Source organism: Mesoplodon densirostris, chromosome 14, assembly GCF_025265405.1.
Source record: "Mesoplodon densirostris isolate mMesDen1 chromosome 14, mMesDen1 primary haplotype, whole genome shotgun sequence".
In the NCBI taxonomy this organism is placed as follows: domain Eukaryota; kingdom Metazoa; phylum Chordata; class Mammalia; order Artiodactyla; family Ziphiidae; genus Mesoplodon; species Mesoplodon densirostris.
The window spans coordinates 74,924,831-74,943,496 of NC_082674.1; the positions used below are offsets into that span (position 1 = coordinate 74,924,831).

The window sequence follows — 18,666 nt, forward strand, 5'->3', positions numbered from 1 at the left end:
AGCTAAGATCCCACATGCCACGTGGCCAAAAATAATAATAATAATAAAAAATATAAAATGCTAAGGTTGAAAATATTAAAATAAAATAATAGGCTTTCATAGTTCTGTTTTACCCTCTGTTCATGTATAACATTAGCTGGTACTTATATGCCTGGCACTGTCCTAAGGGCTTCATGTAATTCCTCATCACAACACTGTGAGGTTGTCTCCCCCAGTCTGCAGATGAGAGGCCAAGGTCACGCCGCTAGTTAGGGAAGAACCGGGATTTGGACCCAGCTACCGGGGTTCTCAGCACCCTGCAGGTGACATACATGCAGCTCATCCCGTGTCACCTTCAGGCTCCCATCTCCAGAAAGATTTGAAAGGATCTCTAGTTTTCACATCTGTGACTTTTCAAAGCTACATCACCCTCCGGGATATAAAAAAGTACAGGTAACCCTTGAACAACAAGGGTTCGACCTGCACGGGTCCACTTATACATGGATTTTTTTTTTTTCAGCAGTAGAGACTGCAGTACTACACGGTCCCTGGTTGGTTGAACCTGCGGGTACAGAGGGGCCCACTATAAGTTATACACCAATTAACCCCCTGCAGTTCAAGGGTCAGCTGTCTTCTGAGAGACGTACAGATTTGTCACAACTAGTGGGTTTGCCAAAGCTCATGGAACTGTACACTTAAAATGGGTGGATCTTATTGTATATAACTCACGCCTCAAGAAAGCTGATTTTTTAAAATATTCTAATCAAAAAGTCAAACATGATTTCAAAAGCTTTAGAGAAGAACTGAAGTAGAGAAAGAAACAGTTATTAATCAGAGTTCAGTCTCTTCAAAAAAAGTTTTAATGGCTTTGTTTTCCAAGCTGTTTAAAAATCAAGTGTCATTTTACATTGGTTGTCATCCCCAGGGAAAGGAAAGCCTCTTCAGCGCAAGGTAAAACCACCTAAAAAGCAAGAGGAAAAGGAGAAGAAGGGAAAGGGAAAGGCCCAGGAAGACGAGCTGAAGGACTCCTTGGCCGACGACGACAGCTCCTCCACCACCACAGAGACCTCCAACCCAGACACAGACCCGCTCCTCAAGGAGGTAGGACGGCCCGTAGAGCAGGGTTCACACACAGTGAACTTGCTGTGTTCAACACACGCACACATTCTGAGGGCTAGTGCTTAAGAGTGCACAGACACGCCCGGGCAGTCACTCCCCTGCGGAAGCTCCACAGCACTGGGCGTGAATGTCTTCACTTCCCCCGGGGAGCAAATTAGGAAGCCTGCTAATAAGGTGAAATAGTTAGAAATTGGAAACACAGCTTGAAAGTTAGGGACCATCTGGAATAGTAACAACCCTGGCTCATGCAAATTGTTTCAGATTTTAAGTATCAAAAGAAGATGAGGAGGAATTCTGTCACTTTGATGGATTATACTGGCCGTGTCCTGTCGGATCACCGCTGCTACAGTGGGCCCCGGTAGCAGGTAGAGCAGGGACTATGGCCTCCGGCGCCGGGCACCCACCCAGCGCACCTCAGCACACCGGGAGGCCGCCTCACTCCTCATCCTCCGCTCCCGGGGGTGGGGGGGCTCGAGCATCAGGGGTAACACTGCAAAATGTCCAGACACCGTGGCCATGAGATAAATGGAGGGTAATGTTACTGTTGTGACTGTGTCAGGGAGTGTGAGTTATAAGTGGTATGCAGAAAAGTGAGGCTGTACTTCTGTTCTGGCATTTCTGTTTCTAAGTAACTGTATTTCAAATTTAAATGATCCAAATAGAGCCTTTAATATTGTAGAGCAGAATTCTTTATCAGTCGTAATCTAGTGGCTTAAGAAATCATTTCTTAAAGATATCCAGCAGTGTCGTCCACATATATTAATTTTTAAAATAAAATGTACACGTGACACTTTCTGGCCAGCCGCCCTCCCCTGTGCATCCCTGGCGTTTGGCGGGTGCTCTGGGCTAAATGTCAGGGATGGGGCTGGCGTTGTGTCCCGTACCTCCTCTGTGACAGATGACTACAGAGGAGCAGAATGCCAGCTACTGATCCTCGAGTGGGGTCCCAGCCGTCTCTGATATGAATAAGCGTTTGGAAAGCGTTCTCAGCACAGACTTGCTCCACAGCTTTGCCCCACTTCCTTTCTGCCTTTCCGGCATTTTCCTAACCACTCCTCAGTGGCCCCTCTCCAGCGGACCCCCTCTGTGCACCCACTGGCATCATTCTCCCTTCTCTGCTGTTGGTTTTCTCCTGGTTGTCCCATCTCCTGCCCTGTCATTTGCTTCCTTACAGATGCAGCCCAGGACTGGCGGCCCCCGTGCCTGTTAACCCTTCTCCGGCTGAGCAGTCTGTACGCCTCCCCCTCAGCACTCTTGTGTAGAGTTCGTGTGCTCTTGTCTCTTTGTGACTGATCTGTTTGCCAGTTTTGTGCATTTTCTTCCCAACTGGATTTCAATCTTGGGAGGTCATTTTCTCTTGGATGTGTGTCTTTTCCAACCCTATTCCACCCATGCATTCAGCAAATACATGTTGAGTACCTGAGTGCTGGGTGCTTGAGAAGCAGCCATGGACAAAAGAACCAGGTTCTTGTCCTGTAGGGGCTCACAGTCTACAGAGTTCTTGACGAGTCGGGTGTTCCGGAAATACTTACCGCATGACTCAGAATAGTCTCAAAAGGTGTATGGGCAGGAGGCTGTTTTACCCTTTCTCTGCAGTTAAATAGATCGGTCGTGTGACCTGTTAAAATCCAGGCTGCCAGAACCGTGCAGCCGGATGCTGTCGGGTGGACGCTCATCTGCCCAGTGTTGGGAGCTCCCCCCATACCCACAGCTCTGCCCTTCGGCCCGGTATGTCTTCCCCCGATTGGCCCTATGCACCCTGAACACAGAACCACGTTTCTGTTTTCTTCATTTCCCATCTGTGCTGTGTGTGGTCCTTCTGCGCATGAGCAGTGCACGCCCGCTCCACAGGCGGCTCCTGGGCGGGGTCACCAGTGCCTAAACCGATACCTGCCCTGTTTAGAGACAAGCCCCCCCGGGCTCACGCCTGGGTGTTGCAGCAGCATCACCTTACTCTGAAACGCACGGTATGGTCTCCATGCTCACCTGGTCGAGGACCCAGGGGCAGCAGTGCTCTGTGGTGCAGCTGCGCTGTGGCCTTCTCAGGCCACATCGCCAGTCGTGTGTAACTGTATTGTAGTCCTGACTTAACTTTTCTTGTACAAAAGGCAAGGTTTTGCTCCCCAGTGCTTAAAAACAAGAAGCTACCAGTCTGTTGCTACCACTGTCAGCACCCACCCCAGTCAGGATATGAGTATAAGTTAAAGTGACATGAGTTAATACTCATACTCACCAAAAGATAATTTATAGTAAATCAAAGACTGAAAAATTGACAGACCCACAATAAAGAGAGATTTGAAGAAAGGAGCTTATCATTTTTATACATGTGATGTGTGTATCTACTACATGTTTGGTTTTGTGTCTCTGCCTTCAGACAGGACTATAATATAGCAGGCATTTTTGTTAATCCTTCTCAGCAGTTGTGTCCATTTTTTTTTTTACAGGATACAGAAAAGCAAAAGGGAAAACAAGCCATGCCTGAAAAACATGAAAATGAAATGTCTCAAGGGAAACAGAAAAGCAAAAAACTCTTCAATGTTAAGAAAGAAATCCCAACAGATGTGAAACCCAGGTAAGAAAAATGAGTTCAGAGAAATGAGGTATGTAAAAGAAGTTACTGGTGAGAACCAGGTAATGTTTTCGTTTGCTTGGTTGGTTTTTAGGGGGTTTTTTGCAACAGAAGCTGCATACCTCATGACATTCCTCTGGGGTTTTTTCTAATGCCCAGCGTTCGCTGTTGCTGGTGAGGGACAGCCACATGCTTCTGATGTCAGAAGTATAAAAGGCAGGGTTAAAGCTACTTGTGAAAATGGAGGAGGAAAATGTATGTTGGTGATCTGTTCCCAGGCAGAGAGCCGTTTCACTTCTGCACAGAGATGGCCTTGGTGCTTTAGCCGCAGGTACGAGCATAACTTCTCTCAGCTAGAGCCCTGAGTCTGCTCACTAACCCAGAGCTGCCATTGGGATCTAGAATTCTGTGCTGTAAAACTTGGGAGAACTTATTCTTAACCTTAAAAAAAAACAGTGCTCAGGGCAGATGTGACTACCAGACAGTTCTACCATGAAGTAGTTTCCGTCCAGTTCCCGTGGGGCAGGTCCTGTGGGCCTCACAGGGAGGGCGACCTGCAGAATGTTTCCCCAGGTCAGGGAATGAGTTGAACTATTGGGTTATTCGTTACCAAGTTTACTTCGTACTTTTACTAAACTTTGGGTCTGTCTAGTAAACTAATCCTAGTTTGAGCGTGGTTAATAATGCCCTTTCTAGCTCACCATATAAAATGGCCATCTGCGTGGAAGCCAGTATTTGCCTTCTTGTGTGGTAAGTGGGCATCGACCCAGGAAGTTGAGGGAATTAGGTATAAATTGATAAAGGAAGACATTTATCATTAGAATTGCCCTTAGCTTTGCGGGTCTGTTCTTACTCTGATTCTAGGAATAAAACTTGAGCTCTGCAAAAACATCAATAAGCTAGACTCTGTCCCTAGATTATACAGCTTAAGTCGACAGGGGCCGTCTGTTTTGTAGAACCAGAAGCTAATAAGAAATTAGTGATTACTGCAGTAAAATTTAACCTTGTCCCTGAACTTATGAAATAACACAGGATACGGCAGTGATTAATAACAGAGTATTTATACCTAAAAGTTACCCTTGTGTGCAAAATGTCAGTTTAAGTGACCTCACCCCACGATTCGTTGAGAACGATCTGACCCAGTTAGAAGCAATGTCAAGTGGAGTAAATGGCTGATACAATTGAGTCTCCCCTGAGAGGCATCAGCCTGAGGTACTTTGCTGCTAATGTTCTGGCACCCCAGGACAGGAATTAACCCTCGTCTAGTGGCGAGGGAGTATTCTTCTAGACCTTTTTCAGGCTTAGTTGACTGATCAGATGTTTTAAAGTAACTGAGGCCAAAAATCCAAATTATGAAAAACCCTAGTTTCTACATATGCTGAGATTTTGTGAGACTGGACAGTCATGCTATCATTCTTATAATCATAAATTTTAAAACCCAACTTCTAAGAATTATCTTAATGAAACCATTTCATAGGCGGCTGTCACCAAACCTGCCCTGTTTATTCTCCTTGATGCCTGAGGTCAGTATTTTTAAGACCGATCATACGTACATGTTAATCCTCTCATCCCTCTTCTATTGATTTGTCATATTCTGATTTTTTTATGAAATAAGTTGGCCATTAGCAGATTTGACTTGGAAAGTTTGTAAACCACTCCGCTTGAGGCCCCTGACTTTGCAGGGATGTTGAGTTTGCTGGTAAACCCAAAGCCAGAGCGGCCCGCTCTCCAGCCCCCGTTAGGAGGCAGTTAGAGTGGTTAACTCGTGTCCTTTTGATGTATAGTTAACAGAGAAATCATTACCAGAAGACAGTTTAAGAAACGTGCTCTAAATTGTCTTTTGTAACTGGAGAAATCTATATCAACCCTGGTCTTCTCATCTCCTGTATCTAATCTCTTTAAACTCACTGATCTTGTTTTGTGTTTTTCTAAATTCAGGGATAAAAGTTTTGAGTCAGAATCTTTTAGTACATCAGTCAAATTCAGAGTTCAAGAATTTTTTTTTTTTTTTTTTTTGCGGTACGCGGGCCTCTCACTGCTGTGGCCTCTCCCGTTGCGGAGCACAGGCTTCAGGTGCACAGGCTCAGCAGCCATGGCTCACGGGCCCAGCCGCTCCGCGACATGTGGGATCTTCCTGGACCGGGGCACGAACCCGTGTCCCCTGCATCGGCAGGCGGACTCTCAACCACTGCGCCACCAGGGAAGCCCAAGACCTTTTTTTAATAACCAGAAAGGTGGCCTCTGAATAGAGCCATTTGCTGTCTCCACTCGGTTGTGACAGTAAATGCACTGCGCTGTCCTGTGCTGGTCCCGCCCCAGTGACACCTGACGTTCCTGTCACCTAAGAAGTGCTCTCAGCGCGTTATATGTGATTCCACATATCTGAAGGAAATAGGTGCACACTTTTAAAAAAGACATTAATAAGGCATATATTATGACTTTCTTTTGGAAGATTTACCTGGTGGGGAAAAAGCATTTATATATCAGTTAGCCAAAAAGCTGATGTTCTAATAGTAAAATCTGTGGGTTTAGCTCACATTCGCTTTATCAAAAATTAGTCTTTAAATGTTATCAGTATTGTTGGAACATTATATCATATCACCTCCAGGCCAGAAGACCCAAATCCTTAAATGCTGAAGAATTCATTTTCCAGTACGTAAGTGGTAGTAAAGCCAGAGGCGTGGCTCCTGCGTGGTCTTTGCCTGTGTAGCCCCATCCTCCCGAACTCCCAAGAGTTGGCTTCAAAAAAACCACTAGGAGTGAGTGTGGGGCAGAGGGTTACAGGGCAGAGATCTGGTCTCCCCCTTTTTTCCAGCTTATACGCTGTAGAAGAGGGTCTGTAGACCTCCCGAAGACTGCATTTTAGGTCAGAGATGCCAGGGGATGAGACATGTCGGACACTAAAAGGACTTCAGGAGACCAGGAAAGGCGCAGGGCCCCCTGGTTCAGGATACCAGCTATCCATTGATTCTTTTGTTTTCTGTTTATCAACGTATGTTTACATAACTTAAGTGTAATAATCTAAAATAAGCAAACTGTGTTATAGAATCATTGTACCCTCTGTCAGACTCTGCTTGAACAGTGCACTCGGCTCAGGGCCGTGGGTGCCACAGTGCACACACCGGCCTCCAGGCCCTCAGCACTGGGAAAGCCCTCACCTTGCCCTCAGCTCTCTGCCTCCCCTCTTCCCCCAGACGGGGGCAGGGACCGAGTATGACACAAGCAGCGGGAAACTTAGGAGCGTGCGTCAGCATCCCAGCTAGCTTTCTGTTCTTCTCTCTTCCAAGGAACCACCTAAATTAAGTTGGCCATTATCCATTTTATTCAGAAGCCTTAAAAAAGGCTTCTTGGGGCTTCCCTGGTGGCGCAGTGGTTGAGAGTCCGCCTGCCGATGCAGGGGACATGGGTTCATGCCCCGGTCCAGGAGGATCCCACATGCCACGGAGCAGCTGGGCCCGTGAGCCATGGCCGCTGAGCCTGCGCGTCCGGAGCCTGTGCTCCGCAACGGGAGAGGCCACAACAGTGAGAGGCCCGCGTACTGCAAAAAAAAAAAAAAAGGCTTCTTGGTGGAGATGATCTGGTTTAACTTAGGAAAGTATGAGTCAGCAGAAGTAAAGTCGTTGTCTGGCACCTTTTTTCTTAAAAACCAACTAACTCCACAGTGGTGCAGAGTGAAGCTTTGTATAGACGGTCCCCAGCCCCACACTTATAAACCACTTGCTTACAAAGAGTTCACACCCACCCAGTTCCTCCACCACCACTACCAGAGGTCTGGGTGTCTCTGTCAGGGGAGCCTTTGTTTTTTTAAAGGTGGAGTTTTTTTTTTTTTTTTTCTTTTTGCGGTATGCGGGCCTCTCACTGTTGTGGCCTCTCCCGTTGCGGAGCACAGGCTCCGGATGCGCAGGCGCAGCGGCCATGGCTCACGGGCCCAGCCGCTCCGCGGCATATGGGATCCTCCCAGACCAGGGCACGAACCCGTATCCCCTGCATCGGCAGGCGGACTCTTAACCACTGCGCCACCAGGGAGGCCCTAAAAGGTGGCGTTTTTAAATAACCCTGTCAGTCAGAAGTAGAAGGGCAGACGATTTCTAAAACTGCAGCATTAATAGTCTTGCCCGTACACGGTGGATTTTTTCATGTCAGTTTGTTATCCCACCTAAAATTCTACTTATGTGGGTTAACCGAACCCTTCGAATTTTTGGCTGGCTCTTACACTAATTCCAAATATACTAACCCTTTATTATAGAAAAATTATGAAATATAAAGAAACAAAAGAATGAAAGTGACCTTTGACCTCCTACCTTATAAAATGTTTGTAAAGAGCCTCTGTTAAAATTTATCTGTTTAACAGACCTACTAGAGAATGGACTTGAGGATATGGGGAGGAGGAAGTGTAAGCTGTGACAAAGTGAGGGAGTGGCACGGACATACATACACCACCAAACGTAAAACAGATAGCTAGTGGGAAGCAGCTGCATAGCACAGGGAGATCAGCTCCGGTGCTTTGTGACCACCTAGAGGGGTGGGATGGGGAGGGTGGGAGGGAGGGAGACGCAGGAGGGAAGGGATATGGGAGCATATGTACATGTATAACTGATTCACCTTGTTATAAAGCAGAAACTAACACACCACTGTAAAGCAATTATACTCCAGTAAAGATGTTAAAAAAAAAAGCTACATTTAAAAAAAAAAAATTTATCTGTTTATGAAGTCATGCTTCACGTACTTACCACCTTTGTGGGGGGCGGGGGGGGGCGGTGCTGGTGGTGCCGTTGGATCTAGAAAGCCTGACCCGTACTGACCTTTGCACTCTGGTGTGGACCAGCGTGGTCTGTGCCTGGCCCCAAGCCCAGCAGAAATTGGCTGCCCCCCAGGGAGTGCGAACTCGGAGGGGCAGCAGGAGGAACCTGAAGGCTGGGGCTGGGGGCAGCACGGCACGTGGGAGTCACACGCCTGAGGGCTGGGGCAGGACGTGCGCTACAGTGGAAAATGCCAGACACGTACCCGTTTTAAGAACATCTGTGTCGACTGGTGAACTTTGTAAGATTTTCGATGAAAAGCAAGCTATTGGCTCAGCCTTAAACCGACAGCTTTGCAGCCATCACCAGGAGCCCGGTGGAGACGCGGGATGGTTTTTGGAAGAATTCTCATCGGGCCACTGGGTTCTGTTAGCTGTGTCCCACTGTTGCCCGGGAAGACATCCTTTTCCTGGACTGTGTCAGCCCACCTCCTGTCAGAGGTCTCCCAAGCCTGCGACTTGATCTTGGTGGGCAGCACAGAAGCAGCTTTGTAAAAAAGGTTTTTAGGGTCCATGCATTTCCATTGTTCACCAGGCTACTTTATGAGAGCCATCTCCCCAAGTTCATTTCTCCTAGAGATTGCTTATCTCGGCACATTTTAATGTTTTCTTCATCAGGCTGTGGAAACTCAAAATAGCCCAGCTGCCTTGCTGACAGGAAGGTCAGAGCCAATTCATTGTCCTCTTTATATATGTTTATTATGTTAAGCTTACCTCTAAATATTTTAGAAGAAATATACTCTAAATAGATTAATAAAAATAATATTTAAGTTTTTGCCTAAGATGAACCCTGAGTTCAAGAATAAAGAAGAATATTCATCTCCCCCACTCAACCTACACCTTAGGCAAATAAAGCAGTCCTGCTATTCTGCCATGGGCTCTTGGGGTTTTGTAGGTCACCCAGGAACTTAGCCCTGGTCAGTACACAGTGTCTGTGAGAAAAATGCGTTCAAGGTTTTGAGTAGCAGAACCTTTGGCATTTCTAAGCCTGAGACCCTTCAGAATCTCCATATTCCGGAGTCCCACAGGCAGTCTGGCTGCTGGGTGAGACTCACTCACCAGCAGGATGACCGCACTTAGTACCTCCTAAATGGCTAGTCTGTGCCAACAGCGTCATACACCTTATCTGACGCAGGTGTTCCCACGCATTACATACTATTAAACAATGGACCTCCGTTCCTTGTCCACACTCAGAATAGCAGAGGATAAACCTGCAAGTGCGAGTCTCCTGAACAATACTGGAGGTGCTTGGAACGCGGCCAGCCCTCAGGACTGTGGGTTGATAATGCCTCAGGAGGCCAAATGAGTAAAAGAAGGTGTTGAAATTGTAGCGGGATCATTGGCTTCTCCTCTCTGCTCTGAAACAAAGGGCGACGTTTTGAATGTTCCACCTTTGATTGTCTTTCAGTTCTTTAGAGCTGCCATACACCACCCCTTTGGAAAGTAAACAGCGTCGAAATCTCCCGACCAAGATTCCTCTTCCAACTACATTGACAAATGGATCCAAACCACGAAATTCCCAGAAAACAAAAGGTATTTTCATTTTTCATCAGATGCCCTCATGATCCGTTGTGTTAGTAGTTGTGAGTTGGCAGTAATCGGTCAGCAGTTACCAGTCATAGGACGGCTACGGTTGGGTTCTCACTAGAAGAGAATGGGTCCTTTGAAATTGGCCCGAAAGAAAGGCATTATCCTCCATAACAGCCTTCTTTTCTGAATTCTGTACAGGTGCAAATAAGTTAATGGATCACAGGCCACCTGCCCTAGCAAAATTCCTCCCAAATAATCAAGAACTAGGCAACACCAGTAGCTCAGAAGGTGAAAAAGACTCTCCACCGCCAGAGTGGGATTCCGTGCCCGTTCACAAGCCCGGCAGCTGTAAGTATGGTGACCTGGAGACCACGGGCTCTCCACACCCACAGCCCACCCAGCTCTGGGCCGGAGAACCGCGGCGGGGATGGCCGGGGCACGTATTGCTTTAGAAGGAGACCCAGCGTCTAGTCTGCCGGAGCCGGCTCGTAGCAGCCAGCAAAAGCTGCTGTTATATAGTCTGCTAGTCGTTAAACTGTCGTAGCTTAATCGGCCGTGGTGGGAGTATTTATACCAGAGAAATCAGCAGACGATTCAGAGGGCTGGTCAGCCAGCACCCCAGTGCCAAGTGTAGGCCATGGAAAGGTCTGCGCAGAGCACTGAATCATCCAAAGTACCGCCTCCTGAAAGCGTCACCTCAGCAGCCCCTCACCTGACTAGTTTCTTGTACATTTACAGTGTAACTGCTTTTTGTAAAAATGCAGTTTATTCCCAGTTTACCCACATCTTTTCCATGAACCCATGTTGGTTCTCTCACTAGCCCCTTGACCTCGTTCCTCCGGTCAGGCCTGCAGGAAATTGTGAAAGTAGCACCGTCTCCTAGAAGAGGGTGGCGCTCCTCGCCCTCTAGATGACAGGGACCAGCACAGTGAGGGCCTGGCAGCAGGGCTTGGGGGCCAGTCCCTTGGGGCTGATTTGTCCACCCACAGCGAGGTGTCAGCACGGCCTCCGTTTGGCCCATTTGTGCCAAAGGGAGACGAGGGTCACGCACCAGGTTTGAGGCGAAGGATGCTTAGAGCAGAGGGGGTGGTGAGTTGAATGAGGGCGAGGAACTCGGAAACTCGGGTGAGGTGTACGGTAAACACGCACCTTTGTAAATACATACTGGAAAGAGATGCTCCAGATGGGTTAGAACCTGCAGCCCTGTAATTGCTGTGAAACTTTCTGGTGCCTTATAGTACTGTTTTTTTGCCTGAGAAGAGAGATATATTCCAAAATCCCTGGTCATTTAAGTTAGTGTTGAACAAGTCTCTGGGTTGTCCCGGTGTCCAGGCTGATGCTTTGGAGTCCTTGGGTCCCCTCTGAGGTTTCAGCTGGACATTGGTCCTCGGCTTATACCCTGGGATTGGGGTGGTTCCTGCACAGAGGAAGCTGCATTCCAGTGTAGGGAGTAAATACCATGTGCCCAGGGAGCCAGTTTCATGGGGTTGTCTGGGGCCCAGTTAAGTAAACGCAAGCCGTGCCGGCATCAGCACCGACACAAGCCCGAGGGGTATCCTGCAGGGAAGAGGGTGTGGGCATCAGGCCAGCACACCCCGGAGCAGGTGAAGAAGGGGTTCTCCATGTGAGCACGGGTGAGAGCGGGGCAGGTGGACATGGGTCGTGGATAGGTGCCAGGACCACGGAGGGAGGGGCAGGGAGAGTCACCGGGGCGGGTGCACAGTGGCGCCAGAGATGAGACAACTCCGCCTTCGAAGAGAAGGGTGCTTTGTTTGGCGGTGCTGGGCGGGCCGGGGCCTTGACACAGCGCGGAACGCGCGTAGCCTCACTCAGGCCCCAGCCCCCGGGCTGTTGGGAGAAGCACCCGGTGCTGGAGGGAATGGTCTGGGCAGGGGAACCACCATGCAGAGCCGGCTTGGGTTCTGGAAGTGAGGGGGACGGGCCCTCCCACGGAGGGAGAGCAGTGCAGACCGTCCTCACTGTAAAGGCTCGAGAGGCCCGCCAGGAGGGGGCCAGGGGAATAGGCCCCAAGCTGGGCAAAGCCTGCTGGGCAGGGAGGAGAAACAAGGGGGACGACCGGCCGGGTGTTGGCCAGGGTAACGGGAGAGTGGGCAGCCGTGCAGTCTGGGGGCCCCAGAGGCCGAGCTCGTAGAGGCCGGGCCCCTTCCTCACACTTCGCATCACAGTAGCTGGAGCAGCACCCAGGTGCGCACCATAGATGTGCAAAGTGTTACCTTTTTCGTATACAAGTTGTATGTTTCCATTCGGTGAGTGCAGAATCAGTATTATTTTGTGACACTGAAAGTTTTTCTGTTTTAAATTTTTAAAACAGCTGTGCCTTAAAGGGCAGTAGGAATATAGTAGGAGTTCCTATCCTTGTAAAACAGGGACCGGGAGTGGCACCGCACCAGGCGGGCCCACGGAGTGCGGGGGTCATCCTGGAGGAGCTGGGGGTGTTCTCCTGGGCCCCGCGCCTGCGCAGTTCAGACCTGTGTGGAAGCGCAGAGGCTTTCAGGTCCCGGCAGAGACTCCACCTGCCCGTCCCTGAGGGGCGTGGAGAGGCCTCCTCCCAGCCTGAGGTGTGGGAGGGAGAGGACCGCGCCCTCTAGCAGGGCCTGCAGAACGCAGCCAGGAGGTGGGTCACATCGGTGATTCCCGGAAAGGCCCAGAAGGCAGAGAGAGACACGACTTCCCTTTTTTTCTTTAAACAGAACACGTATGACAGCTGTAGATTTTTCTTGTTAGAAGCAGTTGAGTCCTGCATAGCACCAGCTAGAACACCAGAAGTAACCGAAACTGAAGGGTAAAAATCCAAGTATCACATTGAGACCCTTTGTTTTTAACTTCCAGCTACCGATAGCCTTTATAAACTATCTCTGCAAACCCTCAACGCAGACGTCTTCCTAAAACAACGCCAGACCTCGCCGCCGCCCAGCTCCCCGTCACCACCCGCCGCGCCCTGCCCGTTCACGTCCAGGGGCAGCTACAGCAGCATCGTCAACGGCAGCCCCAGCAGGTAGGCCCGCGGCCCCCGCCTGTGCCGCGCTAACCCGGTGCTGCTCCCCGTAGTTGGGAATCCTCAGTGGCCGCAGACGGCCATCCCTTCTCGCCTCTTCCCTCGGCGGGCTCAGCGCCCTCCCCACGGCGCCGCCTTCCCACTGGTCACCCGTGCCCGAGGGGCACCAGGGTCATGCTCTAGGCCAGGAGCATACTCAGCGAGGACTGAAGACCCACAGCAGCTGCGCTGTGGGCAAGGAAATGGGTCTGCGGGTCGTTCCCTCTGACCTGTGGTGGGTGAGCGTAGCAGCGTAAGGGCGGGACCTGGAGGAGGGCTCCTGCCAGGCAGTGACAGTGACCCCAATGGTGATGACACTCGAGCAGGGGCCGCCTGTTCCCACACACGCAGCAGCGCCCGGCCCGGCCCACGGCCACCCTGCCCGTGTGGGAAGAGGCGGGAGGCCCCGGGCCTGGTGGGCACTGGCCGCCCGGGCCCTCACACAGAGGCTGCCCACACGCTCCACTCCGTCCCGCTGCCCGGCATTCCCTCCAGGACGGGGCTGCCTCCTTTCCGGGCCCCTGCCTCTCTCCCACACCTGGAATTTTACCTTTCTCCCACATTCCTTCCCCCTCCCAACCCATCCCCCCAGGCTACACAGCCTCAGGCCGCAGAGCATTTCCTGAGGGCTGGCCAGGCCCTGTGGGCTGCCCAAGGCTGTCCCCGGCTCCCTCGAAGGCCCTGGGACACGTGCCCCGGGGGGCCCCCTTGGGGGCGGGGCATTGCCCACGAGGACTGAGCTGTTCTCTCCTTGCTTCTTCCCTCAAGCGACTCTAAAACAAAGCAGTCAAATGGAAGCAAACACAAACTGACAAAAGCAGCCTCGCTCCCGGGCAAGAACGGCAACCCCACTTTTGCTGCAGTCACGGCCGGGTACGACAAGAGCCCAGGTGAGCGGCTTGGCACTGGGAGACCAGGCACCTCTGGGACTCGGGCCTGGTGGAGGTCCCTGCGGCCTGGCTGCTTTGATTGATTCGGAGCCCCTTGTTTCAGGTGGGAACGGCTTTGCTAAGGTTTCTTCAAGCAAAACAGACTTTTCCAGCAGCCTTGGCGTGTCACACACTCCCGTGGACAGCGATGGCTCAGACAGGTGCGTTTGGCCCTTGTTAACAGGGGAAGGCAGGAGGGTTTCCCAGGCCAATTTAGCATCTTGTATCGTATGTGTGCTTCGAGGCGTTTGCCCCTAGGCGACAAGCAGGTGTTTGTCGGAGGCGGTCAGGAGCCTCTCTGTTGGGTGGGGCAGAGCCCTGAGGGGTGCTCCCACCTGGCTCCCTGACGGGAGGAGGGGCCGCGACATGTTCCGCCCCAGCGGAGAGGGAGACAGACGTGTGTTCCACCTTCTGAGTCTCTTCTGAAATCCGTTATCATGGTTGTTGTGAAAAGGATGTGATCCGATCATTAGAACTAGAAGAACAAAAACGCACTCGAGAGGATGGACACGGAACAAATTCTAGGCAGTTTATTGTAAATTATTGGACAGGCCACTTCTTTGACCCAGAGCAATCACAGTGGCCTGGTGGCATGCAGCGACTGCCTCGGTTCATTTTCCCAGATAAATAACGATGACAATAAGATTATAACTGTCAGTAGAGTCCCAGTTTTACCTGCTTGACACTAAAAGGAAATTAATCCTAGATTTGAAATCATTTTTTAATAAATCTTCCGTTACCAAAAGGGAAACGAGGAAGAAACGCCTCTTTTCTCTGCATGACACTTGCTCTGAGCCAGGCCGTCAGCTCGCGACAGGGTAGCCTGGGCTCTGAACTCCTCCGTGCCCCCCTCCTTTGTGTTATGGAAGGCGTTTCCAGTCCCCACTTCTGCCTGTAATACGTGAGCCCCCAGCTGAAGCCGCACCTGATGGACCTGCTCCACTAACCATCACATTTTTGTGTGTTGCATTTTCCTCTTACAACGTTCAGCTCGGGTTTGTGGAGTCCTGTCAGCAACCCCAGCAGCCCTGACTTCACACCCCTCAATTCGTTCTCGGCCTTTGGAAACTCTTTTAACCTAACTGGTGGTGAGTGTTTAACACTAGACCCGTGACTAATGAGCCTGTGGACAAGGACGGAGGGAGGATAGGGTCCACTTTCACGTGTGGAGGAACACACGGCGGTCACTTAGTGGACACGTTTAAAGGATGCGTTTCCCTGTATCAGTGCGGTCAGGCGGCAGCAGATGGGCCGACTCCAGGGAAGTGGGTCTGTCCGTGCTCTCCTGGATGGGGTCTGGCACAGCCGCCCAGGTGCGAGGAGGCCCAGTGAGAGGCCCTCAGAAGGGTCCCCTGTCCGCTCGGCACCCCAGCCCGTAGGTGCGGTGGTCTGCTCGATGCTCTGCGGGTCCCAGCTGGCTCGTGTTGCGCAGAACTGACTTAAGAGCTGCAAGAAAGGCTTCTGCGTCTGAGATGTGACTCCTGGCCATGCTGGGGCTCTTTATGTTTCTGCTGTCCAGAATTAGGGGCAACCGTGTGAATTTCACATTAGCTGTGATCGTGATGTTTGCACTTGACCGTCCAGTGATAGGTGTGGGTGAGGTCTTCAGACCACGTGCTGGGGTCTGGAGAAGAGCCCCCCGCATCCTGTTTTCCCCGAATGTGGTGGGAGCTGACGGAGGGGGTGGGATGGCTCCAGGTGAGCAGCGGTGGGATGCAGACCCCTGAGCGGACGCCCCACCTGCCGGAGGGAGCACGGCCAGATCCAGCACGGACTTGCCTTTGCTTCCTCACCTCCAGAAGTTTTCAGCAAGCTCGGGTTATCGCGATCGTGCAATCAGGCCTCACAGAGGAGCTGGAACGAGCTGAGCAGTGGCCCCTCATACCTCTGGGACTCTCCAGCGACCGAGCCCAGCCCTTCTTGGCCAGCCAGTTCCGGTTCCCCGACCCACACGGCCACAGTGAGTACTGGGCTTGGGCCCCGCCCGCTCACAACGTCATCACTGCTGTCACTGTCCCTTGGGTGGTGCTGACAGGTATAAATGACAAACAGCAGCTCGGAAGGCGTGGGTTAGCGCTTTCACCATCTCTGCTGCTGTGTCTTCATTTCTGCCAAAGTGACCTTCACTCTTCAGAGCCGTGACGGTCAGGAAGTTAGTTACAGGAGGAACAGCTGACAGCCGGGGGTTAACGTCTGAATCCTCTCACTTCAGCCTCTCCCGACTGAGTGAGACCGCGGGGTGGCTGGTCGCCCGTCTCAGGTCCCACCACCTCCAGAGTCAGACGGTGCCAGAGCTCGCTCGGCATATGCCTGATCCCGAGAAGCACCCGTGTCTCGGCTTGAGCTTTTCTAGAGTGCATCTGTTTGCTTCTCAGCTAAACTGTTCTGCAAAGATCATGCTCCAAAATAGTGTTCTTACCAAGGAAAATGATTACTGGTTTCGGCTTTTACAAAATTGTGACGGACAAATATGACCCCACTGTGGTTACTTCTTCATCCTCAGGAAAACTAAATTAATTAGATGTGCACGGTTTAATGGTAGATATTTTAGCTTCATAGATTCCAAAGTTTGTCTTCACTTGTAATCATTCTGTTCTCAGTTTTACAGTCATCTTAACCATTCTTTAAAACGGGGTCAGTCATGGGGAGGGGTAGGGGGAAGCTGGGACGAAGTGAGAGAGTGGCATGGACATATATACACTACCAACTGTAAAATGGATGGCTAGTGGGAAGCAGCCACATAGCACAGGGAGATCAGCTCAGTGCTTTGTGACCACCTAGAGGTGTGGGATAGGGAGGGTGGGAGGGAGGGAGACGCAAGAGGGAAGAGATATGGGAACATATGTATATGTATAACTGATTCACTTAGTTATAAAGCAGAAACTAACACACCATTGTAAAGCAATTATACTCCAATAAAGATGTTAAGGAGAAAAAAAAAAAACGGGGTCGGTACCTGTTGAGACTTTGCAGGCCGTTATTTCTGGTGCAGCCTGTCCAGCTCCGCCCTGGGTGCACAGGTGGCAGGGCGGCCCTAAGCACACCGGTGAGGCCACGTCCGCCGACTTCAGCCGCAGAAGCGGGCGGCTGGACTCGGCCCCCCGGCTGTGGCTTGCCGCCCTATCTTTAAAACATCAGAACCGTCCGCCCAGACTCTGAGGTGGCTTCATGTATAAAACATTTGTTTTAAAATAACTAAAATGAAAGAACCATGCGGTCTAGCCCATTCTTAGCGTAACCGTCGCCACTTTACCACCTGCCTGCCTCCCTCGAGCCTGACGCTCCCTGTTGTGTGTTTTGTTTCGTCAGCCGATCCTCGGCAACACCAGCAGCCTGTGGTCCTCCACTCCATTCAGCAGCTCGATCTGGTCCAGCAGCCTGCATAGCACCCTCCCGTTCACCAGCCCTGCCAACGCGCTGCCAAGCATCGGCCTCATGGGCCCCGAAAGCCCCTCCGCTCCTCACACACCCTCCGCCGCCAGCCCTGCCGATGACCTGGGCCAGACCTACAACCCGTGGCGGATATGGAGCCCCACCATCGGAAGGAGGAGCTCCGACCCCTGGTCTAATTCGCACTTCCCTCATGAGAATTGAAATTAGGCAAAAAGAAAAAGAAAAAAGTGAGGGCCCCTCGTCTAGATCATGATATGCCCATTTTCGAGACATCTTTTTAAGGCTCTTTCTTAACGCTGGAGCTTCCCACTCGCGACCCTCATCTTTGCAAAACAGACTCCAGCAGGGCAGGCTTGTACCACTCGCTTCTTTCAGATCTTTCTTGCAATTATAATAATACGAGATTTGCTGTTGTGCTTTTAGAGAAAAGTCTGGACTCAGCCACAAACTCTAATAAGACCTGTACATCTGAAAACCTTAACTGTTATCAAGTTTCCACCACTTGTCTTCTTCCATTCTTTATTTATCTGTATGAACACAAATTTGACATTACAGCTAAGGAAATAACTTGAGTTGATTCAGAAGTCCTGGCATGTGACAATTTTATTAAATTACCAAGTTTGGTTTTTAATAATTTCACAATATTATGCGCCAAGATCTAATTTTAAAAATGTATGAGGACTTTGTGCTGAAAAATAGAGTATTTTTTTAAAATAAGGCTGTCTCAGTTTAAAAGCAGATTACAGAAATGTAAGTCAACTTTAAGAACAGTGAATGAATGTGAAAACATTCGGTTGAGACCATACGCGTTTTCTGTGCTGTTTGTACTTGAGGTCTGTAACATTTGTACACCTGAATTTATTTTAAAGATAAACTGAAATGCACATAGCCAAGTCTTGAGATACAAGATTGAATGTGTATTTCTTAAAAATACAACTTTGTGTTGTACTTTGAAATAAATGATGCTTTTTTCAAAAGCCTTGAATTGTTGTGTCTTTTTTTTTTTTTTTTTTTTACACACAAGGTGCATGTATTTAGATTCTCTCACACCAAAGTAAGCCATTCTGTCATTGCCTTATCCTGTGGAGTTGGACTTACCGTGGCTAGAAGCACTGTGGTCTAATTAAATTCTGATTATTTCGATAGTATTCCCTAAGGGCCCTTGATAGGGACTTCCCTGGTGGCGCAGTGGTTAAGAATCCACCTGCCAATGCAGGGGACACGGGTCCGAACCCTGGTCCAGGAAGATCCCACATGCCGCGGAGCAACTAAGCCCGTGCGCCACAACTACTGA

At 50.3% G+C, this 18,666-nt stretch overlaps 1 protein-coding gene across 2 annotated transcripts in view; it reads left to right on the top strand.

Annotated features, from left to right (window-relative positions):
• Window positions 1-18,349, top strand: part of TMEM131 (transmembrane protein 131) — a 199,288-nt gene extending 180,939 nt beyond the window's left edge. The window contains exons 32-41 of one of the 2 annotated variants that reach the window (XM_060116828.1): window positions 905-1,080; window positions 3,543-3,670; window positions 9,874-9,998; window positions 10,194-10,343; window positions 12,846-13,011; window positions 13,819-13,940; window positions 14,044-14,140; window positions 14,970-15,067; window positions 15,779-15,939; window positions 17,289-18,349. In XM_060116828.1, the coding sequence (XP_059972811.1) occupies window positions 905-1,080; window positions 3,543-3,670; window positions 9,874-9,998; window positions 10,194-10,343; window positions 12,846-13,011; window positions 13,819-13,940; window positions 14,044-14,140; window positions 14,970-15,067; window positions 15,779-15,939; window positions 17,289-17,573 (1,508 nt within the window). In that variant the 3' untranslated portion in view covers window positions 17,574-18,349. The remainder of the gene's footprint in view (window positions 1-904; window positions 1,081-3,542; window positions 3,671-9,873; window positions 9,999-10,193; window positions 10,344-12,845; window positions 13,012-13,818; window positions 13,941-14,043; window positions 14,141-14,969; window positions 15,068-15,778; window positions 15,940-17,288) is intronic. The other variant, XM_060116829.1, reaches the window with a different exon arrangement.
• Window positions 18,350-18,666: the final 317 nt, after the last annotated feature.